Source organism: Pseudochaenichthys georgianus, chromosome 4, assembly GCF_902827115.2.
Source record: "Pseudochaenichthys georgianus chromosome 4, fPseGeo1.2, whole genome shotgun sequence".
In the NCBI taxonomy this organism is placed as follows: domain Eukaryota; kingdom Metazoa; phylum Chordata; class Actinopteri; order Perciformes; family Channichthyidae; genus Pseudochaenichthys; species Pseudochaenichthys georgianus.
In genome coordinates, this window is record NC_047506.1 from 35441879 (window position 1) to 35466945 (window position 25067).

Below are 25067 nucleotides of genomic sequence, written 5' to 3' on the forward strand. Positions count from 1 at the left end.
TTATTTCCACAGCAGGGGATATTGCAAACGCCCAAACATCCCAGCTTCTACCTGGAAATGTGGACATGCTCATATTCCTAAAAGATGACCTTGATGATGCTGAGTGAGTGAGTTAGAGTTGAGTTACTTGAAAAACTAAAGTGAAACTTGATTTATTCTATTGCAGGGTCTGATTATTATATTTTTGACACTTTAAAATACTACTATCCTACTAAAATGCTGTAAAAATCAGATTTATTATTTAATAAAGAAAAACAAAGTCAAGTAAAAAAAAGAAAGAAAAAAAGAATTCACATTTTTTCCCTTTATTTTTCAATATCGCGATAAATATCATACCGTGGACTTTTTAAATCGTGATATTATCGTACCATGAGTTTTTGGTATCGTTACATCCCTTCAAATCAGGCCAGAGGCAATGGCCCCTTTGTTGTTAATAGCTTACTTACTTACTTACTCCAGCCACAACCCATTTTGTTAACACCACCTTCATGTTGACACCTGTTGGGTTACGTGACTGTACCTTTCATGTTTGTGACAAAATCTATCCTTAGACAGACAGAAATATAAAAACTTGACAAATACTCAGAACCTGCCTGGTACCTCCATGCTAGGTGTCTCCAGGATCACTTTTAGCCATGACGACACACACAGACTCACAAGGGGAAAACAACACCAGCATTGCTGTTGTGGCAAGTCTTCAAAGAAGACTTTGAATCCATTTTTAACTCATTGTTTTGGTTTTATGGCAACATTTGGTATAGTGTTCAGGCTCTTATCAATCTGGTTTCCAGCCACAGCTGTTTTAAGTGTAAACCACTTTCAGACACAGCAGCACAGAAGACGGACACTGTAAGAGACGAGGTGTGTGAAACGTGTGTTGAGAGCATTTAGCCGCTAATACAAGATTTTTCTCATGGGTTGGTGGAGACAAATGAAAGTTGATTGGAGGTGGACAAAGTGCACAAACCAGCAACAAGTCATTAGCAATTAAGTGTCAAAATGTTAAGCTGTGTTACAAATATTCATCCCAGTGTCTCATCTATTGCTCGAGCTCATGTCATTTTTAAGGATTTTTTTATTGTTTTACCACGACTTTGTTTTATATACATTCTTTCTTTACTGCCGTTACAATTTACTAAATGCTAATATCTAAAACCAAAAACCTAATCATTAACAGATGTCATCTGTCACCGTAATGTAATAATAGGATATTTACAATAAATATTCACACTGTCAGTGTCAATTCGTACTACCATCACCTAGTAGTGGACAGGGGTGGAAAATATGATGGTGCTTAAGCAGCCCAGTGAAAGTAATCTCCTGAGCTGAGACCTGGGGAGAGAGGTCAACACATTTAAACACTGATGAAAAACAAGAGGAGCAAACAAAGCCAGGCAGAGAAGGAAGCCCCGTATCCATATACCTGGGGCCATTACCCTAATTACCAGAAGCCATGTCTCTTTATGGACAGTTACTGGGAAACCTGCCTCTGAGTCAGCTCAGGTATGCAGGAGAGCGATGTAGGGAGAAACCAACAGCATTGATCTGAAGCTGTTGGTTTACTAGCATAGCAATGTTACCCTGTTAGACTATAAGCTCCTATTGAGAGATCAGGTGGTAATCCTGTCCTATCCGAGCGGGAACCTAACACCTCTGCTCTGCTGGCAGCACTAGATGATGAAGTCTGTGGAAACCCATCTGTTACACAGCACTAAAGGATCAAATGACAAGCCACTCTGACAGTATCAGTGAATATGTTACATTTACTCCAGATAACTCAACTAGCTTACAAGCATACATGCAACTCTATTCCTTGACAGCCCTTTTCCACTGCGGGGACTTTAACAAAGTGTAATCTGGGGCTTCACATCATTTTATAACGCAGTTTATAATCCTAGCAATTGTCCATTCCGCAAATAAAAAGATAGATACACTCAGGAGCAGAATGTAATTAAAAAAGGGATATTAGAAGGCGTTGTGGTTTACGGTTACTGTTTTTCACAGAGACTTGGTATGACCTAAGTGCGTTAAGGCGGGACACGGGAGTGTCTGTCAATCAGACAGGATCATCTGCAGTACAGGGACCCCCCAGGGAACGCTTCTCTTCACCCTCTACAGTGCAGACTTCACCCACAAACACTGCAACCTTCAGAAGTTCTCTGACGACTCTGCCATCGTCGGCCTAGAGGAGACGACAGGTAGTAGAGAGAACTGATGCAGGACTTCACCCTCTAGTGCCAGAGGAATCACCTGCAGCTCAACTCAAGTAAGACCAAGGACGGACTGGTGGTGGAATTCAGACAGCGCCAACACCACCCCCACACAATGGAACATCCAGGGAGCGGGACGTCGAGATTTTGATCTTACAAGTACCTTGGTGTTCATCTGAGAAATTCACTGGACAGCTCAGATAACCGCACTGGTCTCTATAAGAAGGGACAGAGCAGAGTGTAACTCAGAGTGCTGAGGAGACTGAGGTCTTTTGGAGTGCAGGGGGCCCACCTGCAGACGTCTGACTCTGTGGAGGCATCAGCCATCTTGTATGGTGTGATCTGCTGGGGCTGACGACACAGGTTAGATAAGTTAGTATTTACCTCAAAGCTCTGCCGTACCCCAGTACAGCATCACAGAGCTGCTTGCATAGCTGCAGAATCTTTATATGACATTACTGCAACATGCCCGCTTCAATTCCAGACTTGGGACCTTTTCACAGGTTAAAGGAGGTTTCTAAACAATCAAATAAAGGAAAAAAAGGCCACACAAATAAAAACCTGACAAAGACTACTTGTCGGTTTTTGAGGCAAGATAAGATAATTTAAACTAATGCTGTCAAAATGATCGCGTTAACAGCGGTAATTAATTTTTTGGAATTAATTGCGTTAAAATATTTAACGCATGTGCAGAATGGCCCGCCCCATACATCCCACCAGTGGCAGCGCCAGGGTATGACTGGGGTAGGCTACACCCATACCAAGAAATGGCTTAGCCCCACCATGAAAAATGATGTTAAAGTAAGCAAAATAAAGTCTGCCAACTCGCACGGACTAAATTGCACAGACAGTAGTTAGTAAGATTGATTTCAGTAGCCACTTGTCTGGAAATACCAAAGACCAGAAACGGTTTTGAAAACTTTTGTCACGTAGTGATCGTCTTCTCAATAGAACATCTTTGATAATGTTTTCTGGCCAATCAGAATCAAGATAACGGTGTGGGTGTTGTTGCAGGAAGTCCTGACCCGGAGAATACTTTTGCTGTAGTACAGGGGTGCACATAACTGGTACGCAGGTTATGTGCGTAATCTGAAATGCGTACCGTCACTTGTATCACAAACATAGACTGTCACAAAGCGCATTGGCGTACCGACGTACTTGTGAAGCTTTTCCAGAAGGCGGTTAGATCACCGGACGACAGAGTCGGTCTCCGTGTGCACAGACAGGGCTGCTGTTAACGTCGGTCTGTACAACGGAATTGTGCCAAAACTACGCCAACCGGCTGCGGAGGGAGACTCCCCCCCTTCACTGGAGAACTGTGCTAAAACAGCTGATCACAACGTTCACACTCTGTGGTCACGAAGTACTCCACTAGCCCCCCCCGTCGACTTTCCTGAAGTACTCCCCCGTTGATCGAAATCAACACGTAATGAATTAAGACCCCACGGTTTGATGATCGATAGGTGTGTGGGCTGTCTTTCATTTTGACATGCAGACATTTTTTATAAACATAGATACTGTATGTTAAATGGATATATCCGCCTTCTTACATTTATCTTTCCATTCCCACAACAATATACATAAAGAAATGGCATATTTTGGACATAGTTCGAATGGTGATTAATCATGATTAATTAATTTTTAAGCTGTGATTAATCTGATTAAACATTTTAATCGTTTGACAGCCCTAATTTAAACATAAAATGACATTCATCTGTTGATGCTTCCTTTGCAGAAAACCCTGTCCAAGGAACAAAGTCAGCCATGATAGATGTCACTTGTGTCACACAATGCCAGCTCTCAGTGTCTACTTTGCCACTTTCCTTATCCTAGTGCAATCCATCTTCCTCCAGCCAACACTTGCATAGTGTGTGTGTGTGTGTGTGTGTGTGTGTGTGTGTGGTGTGTGTGTGTGTGTGTGTGTGTGTGTGTGTGTGTGTGTGTGTGTGTGTGTGTGCGTGTGACCACTAACAGTGTGTCTACTACACTCACCCATTCGCGAGCAGGGAACTTGATCTCCCGCCCCGAAGTGTTGTTGTAAATGAAGCCGGTCTCCTGAGCCTCAAAGTCCTTTAACACCATTACTGTTAATTCAACAAACTTGTGAGGCAATGTCAAAAAGTACATGTGCCAACAAAGACACATTCTACCAAGTCTTCTAACCACTATAAGTGTCCATGTGCGATTCAACATGTTTTAACACTAAGTAGTTTGTATGACATGTTGTCCTATCTTGTCTAAAGGTGATATACAGTGGGGCAAAAAAAGTATTTAGTCAGCCCCCAATTGTGCAAGTTCTCCCACTTAAAAGATGAGGCCTGTAATTTTCATCCTAGGTACACTTCAACTATGAGAGACAGAATGGGGGGGAAAGAATCCAGGAAATCACATTGTAGGATTTTTAATGAATTAATTGGTAAATTCCTCGGTAAAATAAGTATTTGGTCACCTACAAACAAACAAGATTTCTGGCTCTCACAGACCTGTAACTTCTTCTTTAAGAGCCTCCTCTGTCCTCCACTTGTTAACTGTATTAATGGCACCTGTTTGAACTCGTTATCAGTATAAAAGACACCTGTCCACAACCTCAAACAGTCACACTCCAAACTCCACTATGGCCAAGACCAAAGAGCTGTCAAAGGACACCAGAAACAAAATTGTAGACCTGCACCAGGCTGGGAAGACTGAATCTGCAATAGGTAAGCAGCTTGGTGTGAAGAAATCAACTGTGGGAGCAATTATTATAAAATGGAAGACATACAAGACCACTGATAATCTCCCTCGATCTGGGGCTCCACGCAAGATTTCACCGCGTGGGGTCAAAATGATCACAAGAACGGTGAGCAAAAATCTCAGAACCACACAGGGGGACCTAGTCAATGACCTGCAGAGAGCTGGGACCAAAGTAACAAAGGCTACCATCAGTAACACACTACGCCGCCAGGGACTCAAATCCTGCAGTGCCAGACGTGTCACCCTGCTTAAGCCAGTACATGTCCAGGCCCGTCTGAAATTTGCTAGAGAGCATTTAGATGATCCAGAAGAGGATTGGGAGAATGTCATATGGTCAGATGAAACCAAAATAGAACTTTTTGGTAAAAACTCAACTAGACGTGTTTGGAGGAGAAAGAATGCTGAGTTGCATCCAAAGAACACCATACCTACAGTGAAACATGGGGGTGGAACATCATGCTTTGGGGCTGTTTTTCTGCAAAGGGACCAGGACAACTGATCCGTGTAAAGGAAAGAATGAATGGGGCCATGTATCGTGAGATTTTGAGTGACAACCTCCTTCCATCAGCAAGGGCATTGAAGATGAAACGTGGCTGGGTCTTTCAGCATGACAATGATCCCAAATACACCGCCCGGGCAACGAAGGAGTGGCTTCGTAAGAAGCATTTCAAGGTCCTGGAGTGGCATAGCCAGTCTCCAGATCTCAACCCCATTGGGACGTGTGGCGCAGTGGTCTGTGCATCTGATCATCAGATCAAGGAGGGTGCTGGGGAACTCCAGTTCGAAACCCGCTCCTGCCGCCACTGCGTCAGGGCCGTTGTGTCCTTGGGCAAGACACTTCACCCGGAGTTGCTCCTGTGGGTCCACAGTACATGTATGATACTAATGTGTACTTGTAAAAGCGCCTCGAGGCGTGAAGATGGACGGTGTGGCGCAGTGTGCTGTGCAATGATCATCAGATCAAGGGGGTGAAACCCGCCGCTGCTGCGTCTGTAAAGCCGTTGTGTCCTTGGGCAAGACACTTCACCTGAACTTGCTCCTGTGGTTATTGTCCACAGTGACCATTGCATGTATGTCAAATATGTGTGTGATGTGTATTTGTAAAGCGCTTTGAGCACTGGAAAAAGCGCTATAATAAATGTAAGGAATTATTATTATAGAAAATCTTTGGAGGGAGTTGAACGAGTTGCCCAGCGACAGCCCCCAAAACATCACTGCTCTAGAGGAGATCTGCATGGAGGAATGGGCCAAAATACCAGCAACAGTGTGTGAAAACCTTGTGAAGACTTACAGAAAACGTTTGACCTCTGTCATTGCCAACAAAGGGTATATAACAAATTATTGAGATGAACTTTTGTTATTTACCAAATACTTATTTTCCACCATAATTGCAAATAAATTCTTTCAAAATCAGACAATGTGATTTTCTGGATTTCTTTCTCTCATTTTGGCTCTCATAGTTGAGGTATACCTAGGATGAAAATTACAGGCCTCTCTCATCTTTTTAAGTGGGAGAACTTGCACAATTGGTGGCTGACTAAATACTTTTTTTTACTGTATGTGTCTTGAATATCCACACTGGTAGTGTGGGTGAATGCCTGCTGTGTCACAGCCTCCTCATGGCAGCCTCTCATTTACACTCTGAACTCTCGCCAACTATTCTGTTTCTATGTAGTTTTGACAATATAAATAGTGCGAATAAGTGGAAAAAGCAGTCCACATTTTATTTAAAAATCAATATCTCTTATAAAGCATTTATTTTGTTGCACTCAATTGTATACAAAAAACATGAGAAAGTAGGTTGATGAACAATTTAAAAAAGACAACTTGCACTGCACAGGGGAATTGCACTGCCATTGCACACCAGGCTAAACGCTGTGTAAATTGGGTTGGATGTCCTGTTTAGGGAATCCTCTAATGCAGTGGTCACCAACTGGTCGATCGCGAGTGTGGTGCGGGTAGATCGCGGACCGTTAAAAAAAAAGTAACAAAATAAATAAAAATAAAATAAAAATAATAATGTTTGAAAAATACGTTTTTAGATGTAAACCTATCACCCACCACAGCCGTTAGCAGGTGCCACTTGATTGACGTATATTTGAGACACCTCAATAATATAATACATTAACCGTGCTTTACGCGAACCTCATCAGGACACAAGAGAGGGCTGCAATTTCCCGTGTTCAGTGAATGCAACAGAGTTAAGTCACCAGACCAATCAGAGAGTTGCATGGAAATACCTATGGGAAATACACGTGTGCTTGTGTCATTCAAGCTCGGCTCTGTGTGTGTGTGGCAATAGCGCATTTAGTGTGATAGAGAGAGGGAGAGGGAGAGAGAGAGAGAGAGGGAGAGAGAGGGAGAGAGAGGCAGAGAGAGGGAGAGAGGAGGCGGAGAGAGGGAGAGAGAGGGACCGGTGCTAGCGGGGACCGTGATGTTAGCATCTGGTTAGCTAGCTGCACTAACGGACAGAAGGAGCGGTTTCCACAAAAGGCTGGAGGAGAGTCCTCCCCTGTCAGACTGAGGGGCTCAGGTGAGCTAAAGGACTCTGAGTGTTTAGAACGGTTTTGTCACAAATTATTCAAAAGATTATTTCCGAGGCACAACTTCAAATGATCATTATAGTTATACAAACAATAAGAGAAGAAATGAAAAACAGGTATGAAATACTATATGGCAGTAAAACAAGAATACAGTTTAAAAGGGGAGTGATTTGTAAATATCCATAAAGAAAAAGAAAATCTGTTTACAGTTCTGTTTCATATGGGTGCTGAGAGAGGGTATCCATAGATTTCTTCATGTTGCTCTCAAAGTGCACCAGATTGATGCTTTCAACTTCAATATTTAAAAAAAATCTTCCCGGGGGAACATCCCCCGGACCCCCCTAGAGGAGGTGAGGTCCCCCACTCATAAAAAATATAACTTTACCCCCTGCCTATATGCCGTGAGCTGATTATGGAGCCTTCATTGTACAGTAATTCAGATGCAATTAGCCTATATAAAAAGGCCTCAAATGGAAGCACTGTCTGGGCCGTCTTTTTCAGTCAATTCTGCAATAGGTCGATCTCGCCTTTCACCTAGGCCGAGGTCGGTGATCTTCGGCTTAAAAAGGTTTGGTGACCACTGCTCTAATGTGACATGTTTACATGCTTTATAGTTTAAAAAAAAGCAATGATTTGCTCTTTCTTTACCTGTACATCAGTTAAAGGAGCCCCATTAACCCTATTTTCAGGATCATATATTTGTATTGTCTGCCTCTACTGCGACATGTCTCCAGGCTTTAATGTTCAAAAAGCTCTTTATGTTTCTCATACTGCCTGTCCTGCAGCACCTCTTTTCACCCTCTGTCTGAAACCAGAGCCCAGTCTGCTCTGATTGGTTAGCTAGCTGGCTCTGTTGTGATTGATAAACTGCTTAGAGGTGTGTCGGAAATGTCACATACCATGTGTTGGTGCACAAGCCAATAGAAGCGTTACATAGTGAGTTCACTATGTTACACAAGTTAACAAAGCAGTCTAATTGAAACATTTCAGGCAGGGGGGCAGAGTGTGGGGAATAAACTTTGAGATTTTAGCCTTCGCAGACCATTTACATCAGGGGTGCCCACTCTTTTTCAGCTCAGGAGCTACTTTTAAAATGACCACGCCCAAATGATCTACCTACAGGGCCGCCCCTGCACCATCTGTGTCCGCGAGGGTTCCAGTGGACCTAAACGGTGGATAAACTGTGGCGCGCTTACACTAATTGTGCTGCATAAGCGCATAATAGTGTGCCGAATTTGCGCTTCAGGTGAGGAGGTGAGGCCCCCTCATAACTGCATGAACCCGTATGGCACAATACAACTCAGCCTGGCTTACCTGTACGTCAATCAAGTGGCAAATGCCATAGTAAGGATGGATGAATAGGGTAACTTTTTTTCTTCTTTTTTTTTTCAATGCCATGCGATCTACCCACACTACCTTTGCGATCGACCGATCGACGTATTGGGCACCCCTGATTTTACATATAAAAACCTATATAACCCACTGAATGTATGTTAGTATTTACAAGCTGTTTCAATGCATGTGCCGAATAAAAATAATGGGGGCTAGACTAGAAGTCAAGAGCTCTCTGCAGGTCACAGTGATACCATGTGATAAAGAGTGCTGAGAGCTGATGGGATGGCAGAAAACAACGCCAAGTCACTTCCACTCTAGATATGAGCCCGTTGACAACAAAGGTAGGAAGCAATACAGCTGGAACAGCACACACACTCTCTGTGCTTCCACCTGTCAGTGGAGGTGCAATGTGATCCAGGACAAAGACCACCCTGGTGATAGCCACATGAAGCCCTGTCTTCCTTCTCTGCCTCCAGAGCTGCAGCAGAATGACAGCTGCTTTCTGATGTGCATCAGAGCTGAAGTCTCAGACTCCAGTTGGATAGACATGCACACAAGATCAGTACTGAGTCTAAAAAGAGGAAACACATTGTGGCTCACTTCTTCAATGGTGCATCATTTAAAACTAAGAAATGGAACAAGATATCCAAGGTATACCTTTGCCTTTATATCAGCTGTAACTGGTGCTATTGGTAATCTGTCTATCTTTGAAAACATTGTTTTAGAGGTTATAGAATCTCTAAGCTTGAAAGTAGTCTGTGTGAATTTGTAGTTCAATATAACAAAAATAGTGTTGGAATGACTCTTCACTGAGAACTGACCAGACATTACTTGCCTGTAAATATTGATATTTTGATCTATTTAGGGATTTACGGGCATTTGACCCCATTGCTTTCCTGCCTCAGAGGAATGTGGAGGGAGTACAAAGCAGGTATGTTGTGTTCGGGGTGCAGGAATGTTGCTACGTTCACAGTCAAGCATGTACAACCATAAAGCCTACAGCAAGTGTTCTGAACAGACACAGGGCAGCGGGACAGTAGAGGAGCAGGTTGTGTACGTTTGGTTTATGTTGAGGATTATAATAACTACTCAACAATATTAAATTATTACATTTCTACACAAACTACACAGATCTCTCTTAAATAATAATCCAGGATATCGAGTGTGTGCTTTGTCCACTGTGAGCTGGGATGCCCCCCTAAATATATGGTTCTAATCAGTCGAGAAGAAAAGTTTTAAAACACGAGTCTGGACTGAAAGCAATGTGTATAGCAGGGATCACCAACTACATTTGTCCAAGGGCCAAAATGTATCCAATAGACACTATTACTTTGTAAATGTCGTCAGTTACTGAATACATGCTCTGAAAGTCATCAGAATACAGTTACGTGTCTTAAAAAAGTATTCAGATTACTTTTAGAATACTTTTGGAATACTTTCTTTTCCATAACAGATGGGTATGTTTTGGTGAACAGGAGACACGTATTTTACTGTTTTCATGGCTTATCAAGAGCACAAACACAACATCTTGGTGTCATTCTGGACAGCTCTCTCATCTGCACCCCACATAAAAAACATCACCCGGACTGCATTCTTTGTACTGTCTTAAAACCTTTCCTTAGAATATGTTATGAATTGTAAGGTGTCCTTGGGTGCTTTGAAAGGCGCCCCTAAATAGAATGAATTATCATTATTATTATTATTATTATTATCTGAAACGATGTAATAACTTTTAAAACTGTTTCCAGTTACTTGCCCCATGATGCATTCAGCAGCAGCAGGCCATTCACTTTGATTTCATCCCGTTATAAATGTCATCATTTCGACAATAAAGAAATGCTACATAAACGTTATCTTTCACATTTTATCTAACCATCTCCGTTTCTAACTTTCATTATATTTTAAAAGAGATCTCTCTCTCATCTGCGTGCGGGGGCGGGGCCTCACAGACACGCTGCATCTCTCTCTCGCTCACAGACATGCTGCAGCGCTGTGCAGTGTGCACACAGTTCTGCCGGTAATGAATATTAGGATACATTTTGTGAGGAAACTTTTCCACCAATAATTCCAATAAGTAATCCAAAATGTATTCACTTCAGGTTTACGAAAGTAACTGTAATCAGATTACTCATTTTTCAAATGTAACGCCAGCTGAATACAGTTAGCCTACTTGATTGTTGTATTCTGATTACGTAACGCCGTTACATGTTTTCCGTTACAACCCAACCCTGCTTCGAGGCTACTGTCCCGCAGCTCCTGCCTCTCTGTTGGACTCTGTCGCAGCGGGGCTACTGCTGTGGTGCGGAGCGCACAAAGCAGACTCTTCACAACGAAGGATCACTTCTTCTTCAAGGCAAGGAAGGTTTCGCAGTACGCAGTCTACTGACCCGCAGCTGCCTCTCTGTTGGACTCCGGTACTGCACCTTACTCACGAGAACGCAGTCACCACTCCGCCAACGACACAGTCACCCCCGTGGTGCGGGCCGGATGAGAATGTCTGGCGGGCCGGATATGGCCCGCGGGCCGCCAGTTGGTGGTCACTGGTGTATAGGCATACTCCCAATACTTATCCCATACAATATCACCCACCACTGGATTTGTAATGAAGGCCCAAAAACGTGATGCTGTGTGTGTGTGTGTGTGTGTGTGTGTGTGTGTGTGTGTGTGTGTGTGTGTGTGTGTGTGTGTGTGTGTGTGTGTGTGTGTCTCTGTCTGTCTGTCTGTCTGTCTGTCTGTCTGTCTGTCTGTCTGTCTGTCTGTTTGTTTTTTCTGTTGCTTTGGCTCAGACCACACCTATCTTCAAGCTCAGCCTTCCTTTTGATCTCAACTTCTCACCTGTTGACTTTTCGACTCCAAGTCGGGAAAGGGGCGAAAAGTGGGGATGTAATGTGGGGGGCCCAATGACCCCTATGCACCCTATTTTCAAACAACATTTTTATTTCCATTTTAACTACACACCTGTGAAGTTGTGTGAGTTTGGCTTCCATAGTGTGTTCTAAATGTGTTCTAAATAAAGCTTAAGCACACAGTTTGTGGGGCTTTACATTTATTTAGAACAAATGAATTTGTCCAGCCAATTAAAACGACAACAATGCCTCCAGTAAAATGAGCGGTGGCAGTCTTGCAAACCAATCGGAAATCAAACGGAAGGGAAAAGGAGCTACAATCCCGAATCATGACATTTCCACCTTCAAGAACATACTTCACAGATAACGCTGTTAATAACTTTAACAAAATTAATGGCAAGTGATGATTCGTCATTGCCATCAATTGATCCATATCGCTAGGCTAGAGTGGGCTTTTGCTTCCATTTCTGACTGTTTCATATTAGAATTTCTTCTGGGTGATGGTATATCTCTGCCAACGAGTCAAGTTGACATCAATGTTTGTCAAAAATGTCATCACTTCATTATCTCTGAAGCCATGAAAAGCTTTGAGATTTGTGAATAAATGGTGTGAAAACACTGCACTGTACACCACCAGCTGCCTATAGCTACATTCGCTGCAGCACAGCGTGAATTATATTTTAGCTGCCTTACCAGCTTCTGGCTGAAGATCATGTGTCGCAGCCACTTGAAGTCCAGAGCTTTAAAGGCAGAGAGGACGAACAGGGACTCAGGCTCGTAGCGCTCTGCCTTCTGGATGGCCCCCTCTGGGTAGGTGATCCTCATGGTGGTCTTGGAGCCCACATCTTTCTCAAAGCCTTTCACTGGAGCCTCGTTTAACCTGCAACACACAGCTGCAAAATCAATCATAAAATGACCTGTCCAAAATAATCAAAGCTGGTTAACATGTAGTTTAATCTGCAATTGTACAACATTTGATTAAACGATGACTACTTGATTACAGGGAGAGTAATCGAGTTGCATCGAGTCAAGTACCTCCCTCTGTCTCACAACGTACCTGACCACCACATCGAACTCATCGATCCTCTGTCCCAGAGACTTGTTGGCGAGGATTCCTCCATTCCCTACGATGATGCAAGTCTTACAGTCCAAACTGTCACACAGAAAAGATCCACAATTGTGTCCACTTTACTCTAATAATTGAACATATACATTTTTCGTCGAATGTCTGAAATGTACTTTTGCTTATAAATTCATAAAAAATAAAATTTTAAAATGCTATGTTTTCTCTCCCTGACTATAACCGTTGGAAGTGAGGCTACAACTTCAATGAAATATTTATTCCCTCCCTTGTGCCCTTCTTCAACACACTCAGCTACATAGGAAGATGTGGCAGTAGTTTTTCTGTTAATCAATTCAGTTGTTACCAAAAACAGAAATGCACTTTTAAAAATAAATAAATATATATATTCATTCATTCAGCTCTTAGGACTTTTATGTTCTTTATGATTATCTTCTTTCCACAAGTAAAACAACTGTTGCATTATTAGCACAAGTTAACAATGTGTCAGTGTCACAATGTGGTGAAAATAATGATTACATCCTTGTATTGTAGACTCAGTGCAAAATGTGTCCAGTGTTTAGTCTGCTCCGCTTGATTTGGAGTGGAATAATAAACAAATTCCTTAATGTGTTAGCTGGCTGATGGAACAGGGTCAGTGCACAGTGCCTGTGAAACTGATGAGTTCCATATGAAGACAAAGTGAAATGAAGCACTCTGTTGTAGCTGATGTGTGATCCAGTCATTAATGTTGGACTTTCAGGGTACACTGACAGAATAATTATAAAGCACTTGTTTAGAATTTAAAACACATGGCGCTGTCTTTTTTCAAGCTAATCCTAGAGGCATTTTTGATTTCCAAGTAAGACACCTTAATTCCAGGGTCACACGAAGAACTAGATTTGAAGCTTTTTGAACATAAAATGGATTAGAAACAAAATCAATGACCGCTTGCCTTTGACCAGTATAGTGGCCCGAGCGGGCAAGTGGAAAGTACGTTATGCTGGCCCGGGGTGTCTAAATAGTGCTTCCGGGCCAGCGGGCCATTTAATGTCGAGCCCTGCCGGTTACCGGCCAGCCCACATTGTCCGACCGGCCCACTTCAGTACCGGCCTATCGGGATTCGTCCCGAACGTCCCGATGGCCAGTCCGTGTGTGTTGGAGGAGGGGCTCTGTAAGGAAGTCTGAAGGAAGGGGAAGATTTTTTTCGGCTGCGTACTTTCAAATTCTAGCGCACTTGAGCTGGTTTCTCCATTCTTACCCACCTACCTTTAATCTTCTCTTCTTTACAGATGAAATACTATATTTTGATTATTTCACGATGAGTATCTGTTTAATATCTGTATTTATAAATATCTGTCTTAAAAGATACTAACTGTTTAATTGTCTTTACCTAAGATGTATTGTGACCTAAAGCTCAGGTGATGATGGAATAAACAGTATATAAAGGAACTGGAAATCCCATTGCACACTTTCCTAAAACAAGACAACCAAATGCCCTCGGTAAATAACCTTGGTGAACTGGAGAATAGAATTTGAATAGACTGGCAATACATTTGACACTGATCGGCTGCTTAATATGTGTGCATTTTAAAAGTAAACTGTTAACAGTTTACAAATTATACTGATGGTAGCTTCAAATACGTCAGTTGTAAAAACGATATTGTGATGACTGCTCTGTTTTGATTGGCGAATGACTGAACATCTAGAACCCACTTACCTGTCAAGATCCTCCCCAAGGCCGTAGTTCTGAGTGGCTGACAGAAGAATATCTATGAGATTTTCTGCAGGTATGTGAGAGACATGAAGGCAGAAGAGAAAACAAGTGAGATGAGGATGAAAGTGAACTGAAACTTCCCCCCAGCTATGATGCCCCCATCTCTGTGATGGATGAGATACGGCTGGCAGCCAGCCACTTGTTCATCTTTGAATGTTATACAACCATTAAAAGCGCATTCTCATTTTTCGTCAGGTTTTACTTAATTTCAAGGGTGGGTCTTAAGCCCCATCCACACGGAGACGAAATCAGTTGAATCCGCTAACGTTCTCTATCTATCGTATCGTATCGTATCGGTTGATCCACACGAGGCCGAAACGGAAACGCGGATTCAGAGCCAGAATCCGATACACTTTGATAACGGCTCCCAAAGTTGGTAGGTCTGAGGACGAAATTATTGCGGCTCCGTGTGTACGCCCTATACGATCATTTCCTTAAAACAATGAAGCCATCTCCCCACCTCTCCTGCTCATCCCCACGTCACCTGCGTCATTGCTGATGCATTTCGCTAACAACAACAACAACAATGGCGGATCATAGGGCTGCGTTCGTGCTCCAGACGCTACTGACACTTGATACAGATTTTAGTGCAAAATCTACAGCTCCTCTACCACAACCATCAGCAACAATTATAATATAATATAATAATAATAATATCGTCATCGGTCTTATTCGCTGCTTTTGGTGTATTTCTTGAAGTACATCGCCACTTACAGGTCCGGCATATGTACTACAGCGTCTCCAGCGTTTGAGCGTTTTCGTGTGGACGGACACGTTTCTTGAGCCGTCTCCGTGTGGACGGGGCCTTAATGACTTTTTTCTTATTAAGCACAAACTAATTTCAGCTATAAAACTGAATCATGTTTTTGCTCGGGTTAAAGAATCATTTCCACTTAAAAAAAAAGAAGAAAAAACACTGTCCAAACACAGTTTGGAAACAATAGAAAACAAAAAAAGCCTGGCCCTGTCCAAAGTTCGACAAGACTGGGTTGAAACCTTGATGGTTTGTGTCCACATTTTTACAGAATTACTAGGAAATTCATTCTTCACACAACTCCTTCTGTCACTTTCTATGTAAACAAAAGCCTGTCACATCTTACAGTATATGATTACAAGAGTTTCAAATAATTATCTCCATTTGTACGATTTATTTTATAAATAGTGCAATGACAGAAAAAAGACAGAATTGTTTGAGAGTGATCAGACTGGTGGAAGGATGCAGCCATAGGGTAACCATGAAAGGAGGCTATTAACCCTTCCTTCAAATGTGACGGCTCAGAAGAGGTAACACACTTAAGGCATGGTCGGACCACAAGATGTACAAACTAGCTTGTTTGAATCTTCCAGAGGGCTGGTGTACTTTCCCAGTTGGTGGTTAGAACAATCTAGTCTTAACTTGTGAGAAATGTAGTGCAACTTAAATTGTTTACCTTCAACTACAAAGAGAAGAATGTGTAATCATACCTTGGGACCTCACACCAAATGGAGGCGGGTAATCACCAATCTTGTAGAATCGTTTGTAATTTGGATCAATGAACATTGGCGCCAGTTTGTTGAACCTGTTGATATAAAAGAAACGGGTAACAGCAAGTAAGAATGAAGACCTGGTGTTCTTTAGAGCAATATCTGTGGTACACCCGTATGGATGCACTGATTAATGGAAGAATGTTTAAGTGGATTTACAGCATCGTGTTACCAGCTAATCCACAGTCTGTCTGATTTCACCTTCAACAAAACAAACTTAAAGACGTGTGAATGAAAGGACAGAGCTGCACATTCTGCACGGTGAGGCTCGGAGCAGATATCCAGTCTGACCTTTTGGCCACGGAAGATCCACAAGTTCCTTGATAAAGGGTGGTAACTGGAAGGCAGGAAAGCATGATCCATCCTCTTCCCTTAAGATTTAGACTGGTGGGTCAGAGACTAAACCGGCAGCCTTTTTTTGTCGCAAAAAGAAACAATAACCCACGTGGAGATAACATTGTTTTAAACCAACAAAGAAAATATAAACATGCGATTGATTTAGTTGTTACATGAGAATGAAAAACTATTCTGCACTGCTCTTTATGGCACCAGATTGACTACATCATTGATGAAAGACAAACAAAAGAGTTCCCTTTTGCTTTCACATAGTACCCCTGTTTGTATTTTGCTAGATCAAAACAGGCAATTGCTGATATCTTTGTGTGTTGGGGATTCAATCTCCGTGTTGCGTAGCCAAACGAAGTTGATTCCAACTCGTCAGAAAACCACCGAAACCATCCTCGGTTAGATCTTTCCACTGTTGCAGCAATCACCGACTCTGGCTAGGTCGCAATACACCCTTAATTCAGCAGGTTCTATGTGAAATGATTCTGTTACTACCTGCTGTTTTCCCCTACTGTTTCTCTCCCTGCCTGTGGAGCAACAGTGGCTCTGATGCACTCTTTGGAAGCAGACCAATAAGGCAGCAAAAAAAGAAAAACATTGCCACAACAATAACAACAATATGGATATTTTTCCTTCTTTTTTCAACTTTGCTTCAAAACCTTTTCAGGACAGGTGTTGTTAGTTAGCATTGGATTACAAACAATGCTCTTGTTGTAACGGCATTGCAGGGACAATAGAAAAAGTGAACTCATGATGATGTGTCAATAATGTGCAATAGTGTACAGTAGTGTTTTACCCACTTTTTCCCTAATGTTGCTACATTCTGAAGATATTTATGTAGAAATCGGCGGGAAGAGAGCAATTGATTTTGTTAGCATCCGGGCAGGACAGTCCTGTTGACTAAATACAAATAGTCCAAGGATCCATTGAGTCAGGTTATGAAGGGTTTGAGCTCTATACCGTAAAAAAAAAAACATTAATGGGGAAAAGGTGAATTAGAAAAATCATTTAAAACATTTTTTTAGGGAATTTGACTTGTCTGTTGAAATTGTTGAAGTACAGAAGGTGTTGTATCGTGGATGTTTTAATAACTTTTAAATGTTATTTTATCATGTTCTTATACATTTTTTAATTCTATTTTATCATGTTTTATCACCACTGTAAAGCGTCTTTGAGCACCTGGAAAAGCGCTTCGAAATGAAATGTATTATTATTATTATGTGTTTGCCAAATTGGGTCACTTGGATGTAGGTGGCACCCATTAATTTAATCAGGGTGATTTGGTGGCTGCTGTTTTTGCTGAATGACACAGCTTTGATTAGCATCAGAATATTGTCCATTAGGAAATGATTTATACTTTTCATTAAATTAAGATTTCTTTAAAGATTTAAGAATTACAGCTAAACTTTTTTGGTAGTTTGTCAGAAAAAATGTATAGAAAAATGTAAATGAATCACTCCAACTGTCTGGTTACCACCTACAGTTTCCTTTATAATGAAGTTGTGCTTCACTTTGCTTGTAAAACAAAAATAATACAGTGAAGGGTATTTTTTTATTGCCTCAGCATGTTATGCTTCATTTAATCTCCACATCTGTCTCCACTTTGAGGGATTAGGCTGTTAGGAGAGCTAATGTATTTTAACATTTAAGACATTTTAAAAAGTCTCCCATTTGGGAAAACAAAATTAATCTGAAAAGAAATAATCAGAAGAAAAAAAAATCATTATCAAAAACAACTGCTAGTTTTTTACTTCGAAAAATGTTAACTGAGTCCATTTTTGAAAAACCAGGCCTACAAAAAGTACACAAAGTGCACAAACATTAGCTGTGAAAGAGGTAAAACAGAAGACAAATGTTTCTTTAACCGAGTCAACCCCTCCAGGTGTTGGCAGCTTGTTTCTTTATGTGAAATATCACATAAGGAACTGCAAATGAGCTCCGATTTGGTAACACAAAACAGCTGCCAATCAGTCAATGTCGGAAGGTCTTTGAAATAATTAGAGAACAGAGTTCCTCTTTTTTCTTGCGATTGTCAGCTGTGGGGACGGCACATGAGTCTTCTACGTGAATTGAGACATCTTTTCATCAAAGGAGTTGAACTTCAGCACTTTATTGCAAGGGGTTTGCTGGCTGTTAGTTGTTTTAAATTTGGGTTTAAAGATCTGTTTTTTTTGTAATTGAAGCGGATATTGTGGATGGCTGCATCTCTATGTATGTTCAAGTGATATTTGGTTTTAACTTGTTATTAAATGCTATGAAAAGGGGTGAGGTGTCATCATTGAAAGCTGTGATGGACGGCTGTGAGTGAAGGATTTGTAGACTCTTTAACTCTCCATAACTGTTACAATTCTGTGTAATAAAAACTGTTTACATTTGATAATAGAGGAATATATAGAGATCGTTTTTTAGATATTGTGTCGTTTGGCAGCAGTGGCTCGTCTGTGGAGACTTCACTTGGGAATCAAAGGCTCTGGTACCAGGAGAGGTTGCGGTTTGCTTCCTGACCACTTCCATGGTGCCCTTAAACAAGGCATAAGACCCTCACACTGCTCTACATATGCTGTTTGGATGCTTATTTCTATGTGGATTTAATTAATTATAACTTCAGGAAATTGGTAACTGGGGATAATCTGATGTTTGCATCGCTTATCCTCAATACTTATTTGTAGTAGCTTTGCTATTGCAACACTGTAAATGTCACTGCTGCGGGACAAATTAAGGATTTGTGCTTCCGATACACCAATGAACTGACTTATTACATATCCCCTCTGGATTATCACAGTCGCTTTCAGTCACCATGTTGTCTGTGCATATGAGAAGCCCAAAGACCGGTGCCCTCTCATTTATGACTTATAGCTCAAAACCTGCAGTCTCGTAGATCTGACGTTGAACATTGGGCTTACAGTAGGAATGATGACTTCTCCGGCGCTGCTGAATAAAGAGTTTTTTAACTCCACTAGATGTTGACATGTTTAGGGGCATATTTTGTTTTCATGATAGTCTCACAACTGTGCAAGATGCAGTCAAGAAACCCAAAGGGGTAATAATAAGGAAGAAGCAGAGTTAATTTTAGCAGCAGCAGCAGAGGAACGCAGGGGGTCAAGGATGCCCGGGGCATTTTACCATTCCTTCCTGCCGATCAAAATCCTCCCGTGTTATTTTAACATGCTACAGCTCGGACTGTGTGAAGACACTCCAGCAATGATGCTGTCTGAAGGACCTGGTGGGTTCCAGGGTTGCGTGTCTCTGGTGCTCTGAAAGTAAGTGGATAAGTGAACCGGCCGGAGGGTTTCTCACGCACTGGGACACCAGGGGAGCAGAAGAGGACACAAATAGATCTGCACCACACATGGGCCCATTTAGACCACTGAATCTTCAGACTTTTTTTATACATAGTGCAGAAAACATAAGCAGATGAGGTGCTTTCACGGTGTGGAGACTCCTTGGTTTTTAATAATGCAGAGGTAGAAATGGGATCTTTCCTCTTTCATACCACTCTGAGCTGAGAGAGCTTACCATTAGGGAAGGTAAGCAACTTCCAACGAAAAGAGCCCTATAAAACCTATTGATTTACGAGTAGAAAACATACAATATGATCTTAATATTAACAACAAAGAGTCAAACTTAGTTATAACTGTTGGCATCCTACAGAAAAAATTAGAGGAAGAGTAATACATGATCTGTAAAAACCCCCTCAGGTAATCAGTTTTGTTATTGGACTCCCTTAGTTACTTGCAGTTTCCTGTGGCATCGACTCACTGCTTAGATCAGGGGTGTCAAACTCAATTTCATCGCGGGCCACATTAACATTATGGTTGCACTCAAAGGGCCGGTTTGTAACTTTAAATATACATATATTAATATATAATATATATAATGTATTATATATTACATTATTGCCTCTGAATTTGATTATTATCGGATAGGATAATAACTTAGTAATTAACTACGTCTGAAAGCAGAAGTCTCTTCAGTGCATGTCACAAAACGAGATGCATTGTGGGACATGTAGTTTATGGGCAACCTGCTTCTGTAAAGTGGCATGTAACCGTATAATAAACAAATTATATTCTTTGCAAGCTCTTGCGGGCCACATGAAATGAAGTCGCGGGCCAGATTTGGCCCCCGGGCCTTGAGTTTGACACCTCTGGCTTAGATGATCAGCCCTTTACCAAATACCAGAGCAAACCATTGTATTTGTATTTCTACTTCATGTAGCCAGCTTGTTACTCCATTGATTCAGATTACACACAATCCAATGATCAACTAACATGGATCTTTACAGCTTATGTCTTCCCACAAAATTGGAATATATCATACATTCTAATTAATGATATGTCAAGCATCAAATCTTCCACTGCAAAGTATTCCTTTGGATAAATGCATTCTTATTCCTATATTGAAAACACAAGGCCCTGGTGGGGTTAGAACCCTGGACTTTCTTTATATAAAAAGGTAACAGTGTTTATTCTGAGCTTCACAAACAGAGTACTATGACTGTCATCGAACCAGCAAACTGCTGGCTTAGAGTCTCTTGGCCACCCTTTGGACAATTGGTCAGGTCATCTGTGACTTCTAAACTGCCACTTGCTGCTGCAGTCAGTATTCTACACAAATAGAACTTTCTCTAGATTTGTTTTCTGGTCTGACTCACCAGAGTGAGGGGCTTACTCTGGTGAGTCAGATAATAAACTGCTGTGTCACTGTTGTTGCACACCCACCTGAATGCTAGATTGTAATGGATAACGGCAGTCGTATATTGATATGAAAATAATGGCCTTGGCATTGACATGATTTGCAAAAAATATATATATAAAAACTCAGATTGTGCATTTATTGAAATATAAATTGTAGCTTAGAACATCATCGCAGTAATAACCTCAAACCAGTGTCGAGCTGTATCCATGTCTTACACTGCTTATATCATGCATTTGCAGGGATATTTATAGACTAAATAAGTAACCATGGCAAAACACTGTATTATATAGAATGGACCCTACTTTTGGCAGCCCTGCTCTAAAAGAACCCAAGATGGACCGGGGATTGCATGAGTTAATAATGCCAACACCAGGGTGACAACATTTCTAACAATTATAATTGATGTGTAAAATACTCGGTCACTTTCATACATTGTTAGTGTTCTTACATTGGATAGATGGCTGTCATCTTAGCAGCTGCATAGCCAGGCTTACAGGCTCCCTCACTGAGATTGCCGTACTTGTACATCAGCTCCAACGGCCTAAAGACATGGAGGAATAAAGTAAGGCGATAATTAAAACTCACACAAATTATACACACAGAACAAGTGCAATGACTTGGGAAGGGAAGCGTGTATTAATAGTAAAATGTACACTCACAGACTGCCATCCAGCTTCAGAAGGAACCCTTGTTTGTCATACACTAGACAAAGAAATTAGGTTAACAGGATGGAATTCAATAAAATGCAAAACATGTATAAAATCATAGTTATTTGTATGACATTGACATATTTAATTTGTTAAAAGGAAACCCTGACAAAATGTAACACTAACTCAATGGTTCCCAAACTTTTTGTGCCCAAGGCACACCAAAGGACAAGTAAACATTTCAAGGCACACCTATTGTGCAAAATAGCCCTTATAACACGTGTTATCACTCATATCATGTCAAATATCTGTAAATGTGCATAATTATGTACTAATGCCAAATAAAATGTGACAATATATATATATATATATATATATATATATATATATATATTACTCATGAAATATTTATTAACGAAATATTTCAGAAATTAATTTGAAACTTTATCAAATTAGGCTTCATCAAAGCAGCAACACACTCATTTAACCAGACAGGTCACACAATTAACATTTCAGCATTGAAACATGTGCTATTGTAAATATTTGCCGACTTACAAATTAGTGAGATACATGTGCCTGTCGGGGCGCGCAGATTTTTTAATCCTTGGTGGCACTGAGGAGAGGGCCACTCGCAAGTCCTGTTCAACAAAGAGCCGTGACCTCCTCTTGTTCTTGATGTAAATCAGAGTAGAGAACGCCAACTCCAGAGATGGGGTCGTTACTAATTTTTTTTAATATATTACATATTACTTTAAAAAATATATATATATTACACTACTTCGTTACTATCTACATAAAGTAACTCGTTACTTTACTCGCCGAGCACGTACGAACTTGCGCATGCGTGAGTGGCAATAACTTTCCTTACCAGCAGGCGGCGGTAGTGTGTATTTGTCATTCAAAACAGGCAACAACCGGAAGACAGAGAAGAACTACGTGATATAAACAAACAACAAATAGCGTGTGCGGTAGCTCCACCTTAGCATGTGTTCTTTGCAGGTGCTTGTTGAGGTTTGACGTGGTGTTTATAGCAGTGGATAACAGCTTCTGGCCTGGACACAGTTTGCACCTCACCGTCACATTCCTGTCTATTCTTCGGACGAACTCAAAATAAAGGGCATACCTCCACCCAGGGACGTGCACAGACATTTGGAGGGGCTATTGCTCTAAACTGGAAAAAGGGCCTCCCCCCGATAAAAAACACAAGCTCTTTTGAAAATTGTAACTTATTTTTAATGTAAAAGAAACCAAACGATTATTACATCAACTAAATTGAACAGTAATTCACATCTCATAACAAAATAAGCTAAAGCGACTACTTGCATTTGGTAACTTGATTTTAAAAATGAAAACCAGGAAAAAAAATTGTTTTGCGGTCCATATCTCATTAAAATATCTAATGTTAGTAACTATTAAAGACAAAATGGGGACAATTCTGTTCTAATGTAGTTTGACCATTGTAACTGCGGTGCAGTCCAGACATAGCCTACTGATACAATAGGGCCTCTGACTAATTACCTTAAATAAAGTCACTAATTAATTAAACCAGTTCAATACGCATTATTCATATTCTTATCATTCTTTATGAGCGTGGTAATGGTAAGGTATCTAATTACTTATTTATTTAGTATTCCATAACTTAGTAACAGAGATGGTCAAACTGAAGTGGTAGAGACATGGCAGAATTCCTACAATGAAGCGGGACACTGAACTGTTCACCCGTGAGAGGGCGATCAAGAAAAGAGAGAGAGCGGCGCGTTGAGGGAGTTTACAGATGAAAAGACACAGAAAGACAGTAGCACAATAACAACAAGTAGGCTATATTTAGGTGTTTTTTGTAAATAACCAAGGGTATCAAGAGGAAGTAAAGTCCCCTGGTTTGTCCCTTATACCCTAACTGCCATGAGACAACTCAAAATCAAGTTTCCAAAATCCGACACTGAGGTGGGCTTAACGCACCGGCAGATGACAGCGCTGACAAAGTGTGTTTCCCGCAGCGAGACGCTACCATACCAATTGTGGGCTCATCATGTTGATTCGGCCACAACAGAAAAAAGAAAAACAAACTCTCGCACTCTCCAGAGGGGCAGGTCAGCCAAAAAGGCCAAACGGGCCGTTGCCCGGGCAACATTAGCCAGTACCTGTGCACGTCCCTGCCTCCACCCCTCGAGAGTTATCGCTGACTCAGCCATGTTTATGCAGCACTGCACGTGGAGATGTGGAAGCGCAAATCGCGCAGATTACGTACATATAAACCTACAAAGTACTGATATAGTAAATACAAAAATTATTATTTTTGTGTAGTTGGCACACCGTTTGGGAACCACTGCACTAACTACATACAGTATTGTTATTTGATACATGTGGGTTACAATATTTACAGCTCTCAGCAGTGACAAGACAAAAGGTACTGAAACATGGAAAGTGTATAGAATAGATCTTGTATTTTCACCCTTTATTTTGCCTGTTTTTAGAGGCTTTATTTGTCCAAATCATGTTCATAAATGATTGAGACCAGCTCTTAGTAGATAGATATCCAGATGACACAGTATCGCCCTCTGCTGTTCTTTTATTTTCTTTAAAGATTTGCAAGGTGTTGTAAACATTGGTGACTGAAAATCTGACCTCCAATTCTAATGCCTATCATCGAGACACCATGATCATTGATTGATGCTTCACTCTTTTTCACCTGTTTGGTTTCCATAAATTAGGTATTTTGAAACTCTTTTACAACCGTTTCAGTTGTGAAGTCAGAACCAGAAAATGATCACAATAGCCAAAAAGATTGGCCTTATCTAAAACATGTTCATATGCATGTGGTATTCAAAAAGTTTGAGAAAGTTTCATTTGGTGCTAATGTCATAGTGCATGATCATCGAAAAAAGGATGAATAACATACACAAATCTATTAGCATAACTTTGCTTAGAATGTCTTTTATTGTGGTTGTAAATCAAGATTTAGCTCCAAGTTTACTAATGAAAACTTCATACAATTCATTCCCTTTCTGAAAATATATCCAACAGACTGATCCTTTAAGTAACATCACCCAGTCCTTGTCACGGCCAGCGATGTACCTCAAATTACTTGCTTTAGATTTCTTATGTTTTCCCTTCCACTTTTCTCCTGTATTCTCCTGTCTGTTTCTCTGGGGGTGCATCCCAAGTCTCTGAGATTCCCTCACTTGCATATATTCCTTAAGGCTTAGTCCCTTCCAGCGGGATGCATGGAAAATAAACTGGGAAATAATACGAGGAGAGAGGAAATAAGTAAATGTGCTCTTAGAGAAATGAGACGTCCTTTCCTCTGCAACGTCACACGAAGCAACGTCCATTCGTTCTGCATTAAGCA

General features: G+C 41.0%; 1 protein-coding gene across 1 annotated transcript in view; it reads right to left on the reverse strand.

The window, feature by feature from the left end:
- Positions 1-25067, reverse strand: part of st3gal3a (ST3 beta-galactoside alpha-2,3-sialyltransferase 3a) — a 43345-nt gene that overhangs the window by 16493 nt on the left and 1785 nt on the right. Inside the window, 6 exon segments of the mRNA XM_071202944.1 lie at positions 12361-12547; positions 12725-12820; positions 14448-14511; positions 15969-16063; positions 21520-21612; positions 21731-21773. Coding sequence (XP_071059045.1) covers positions 12361-12547; positions 12725-12820; positions 14448-14511; positions 15969-16063; positions 21520-21612; positions 21731-21773 — 578 coding nt within the window.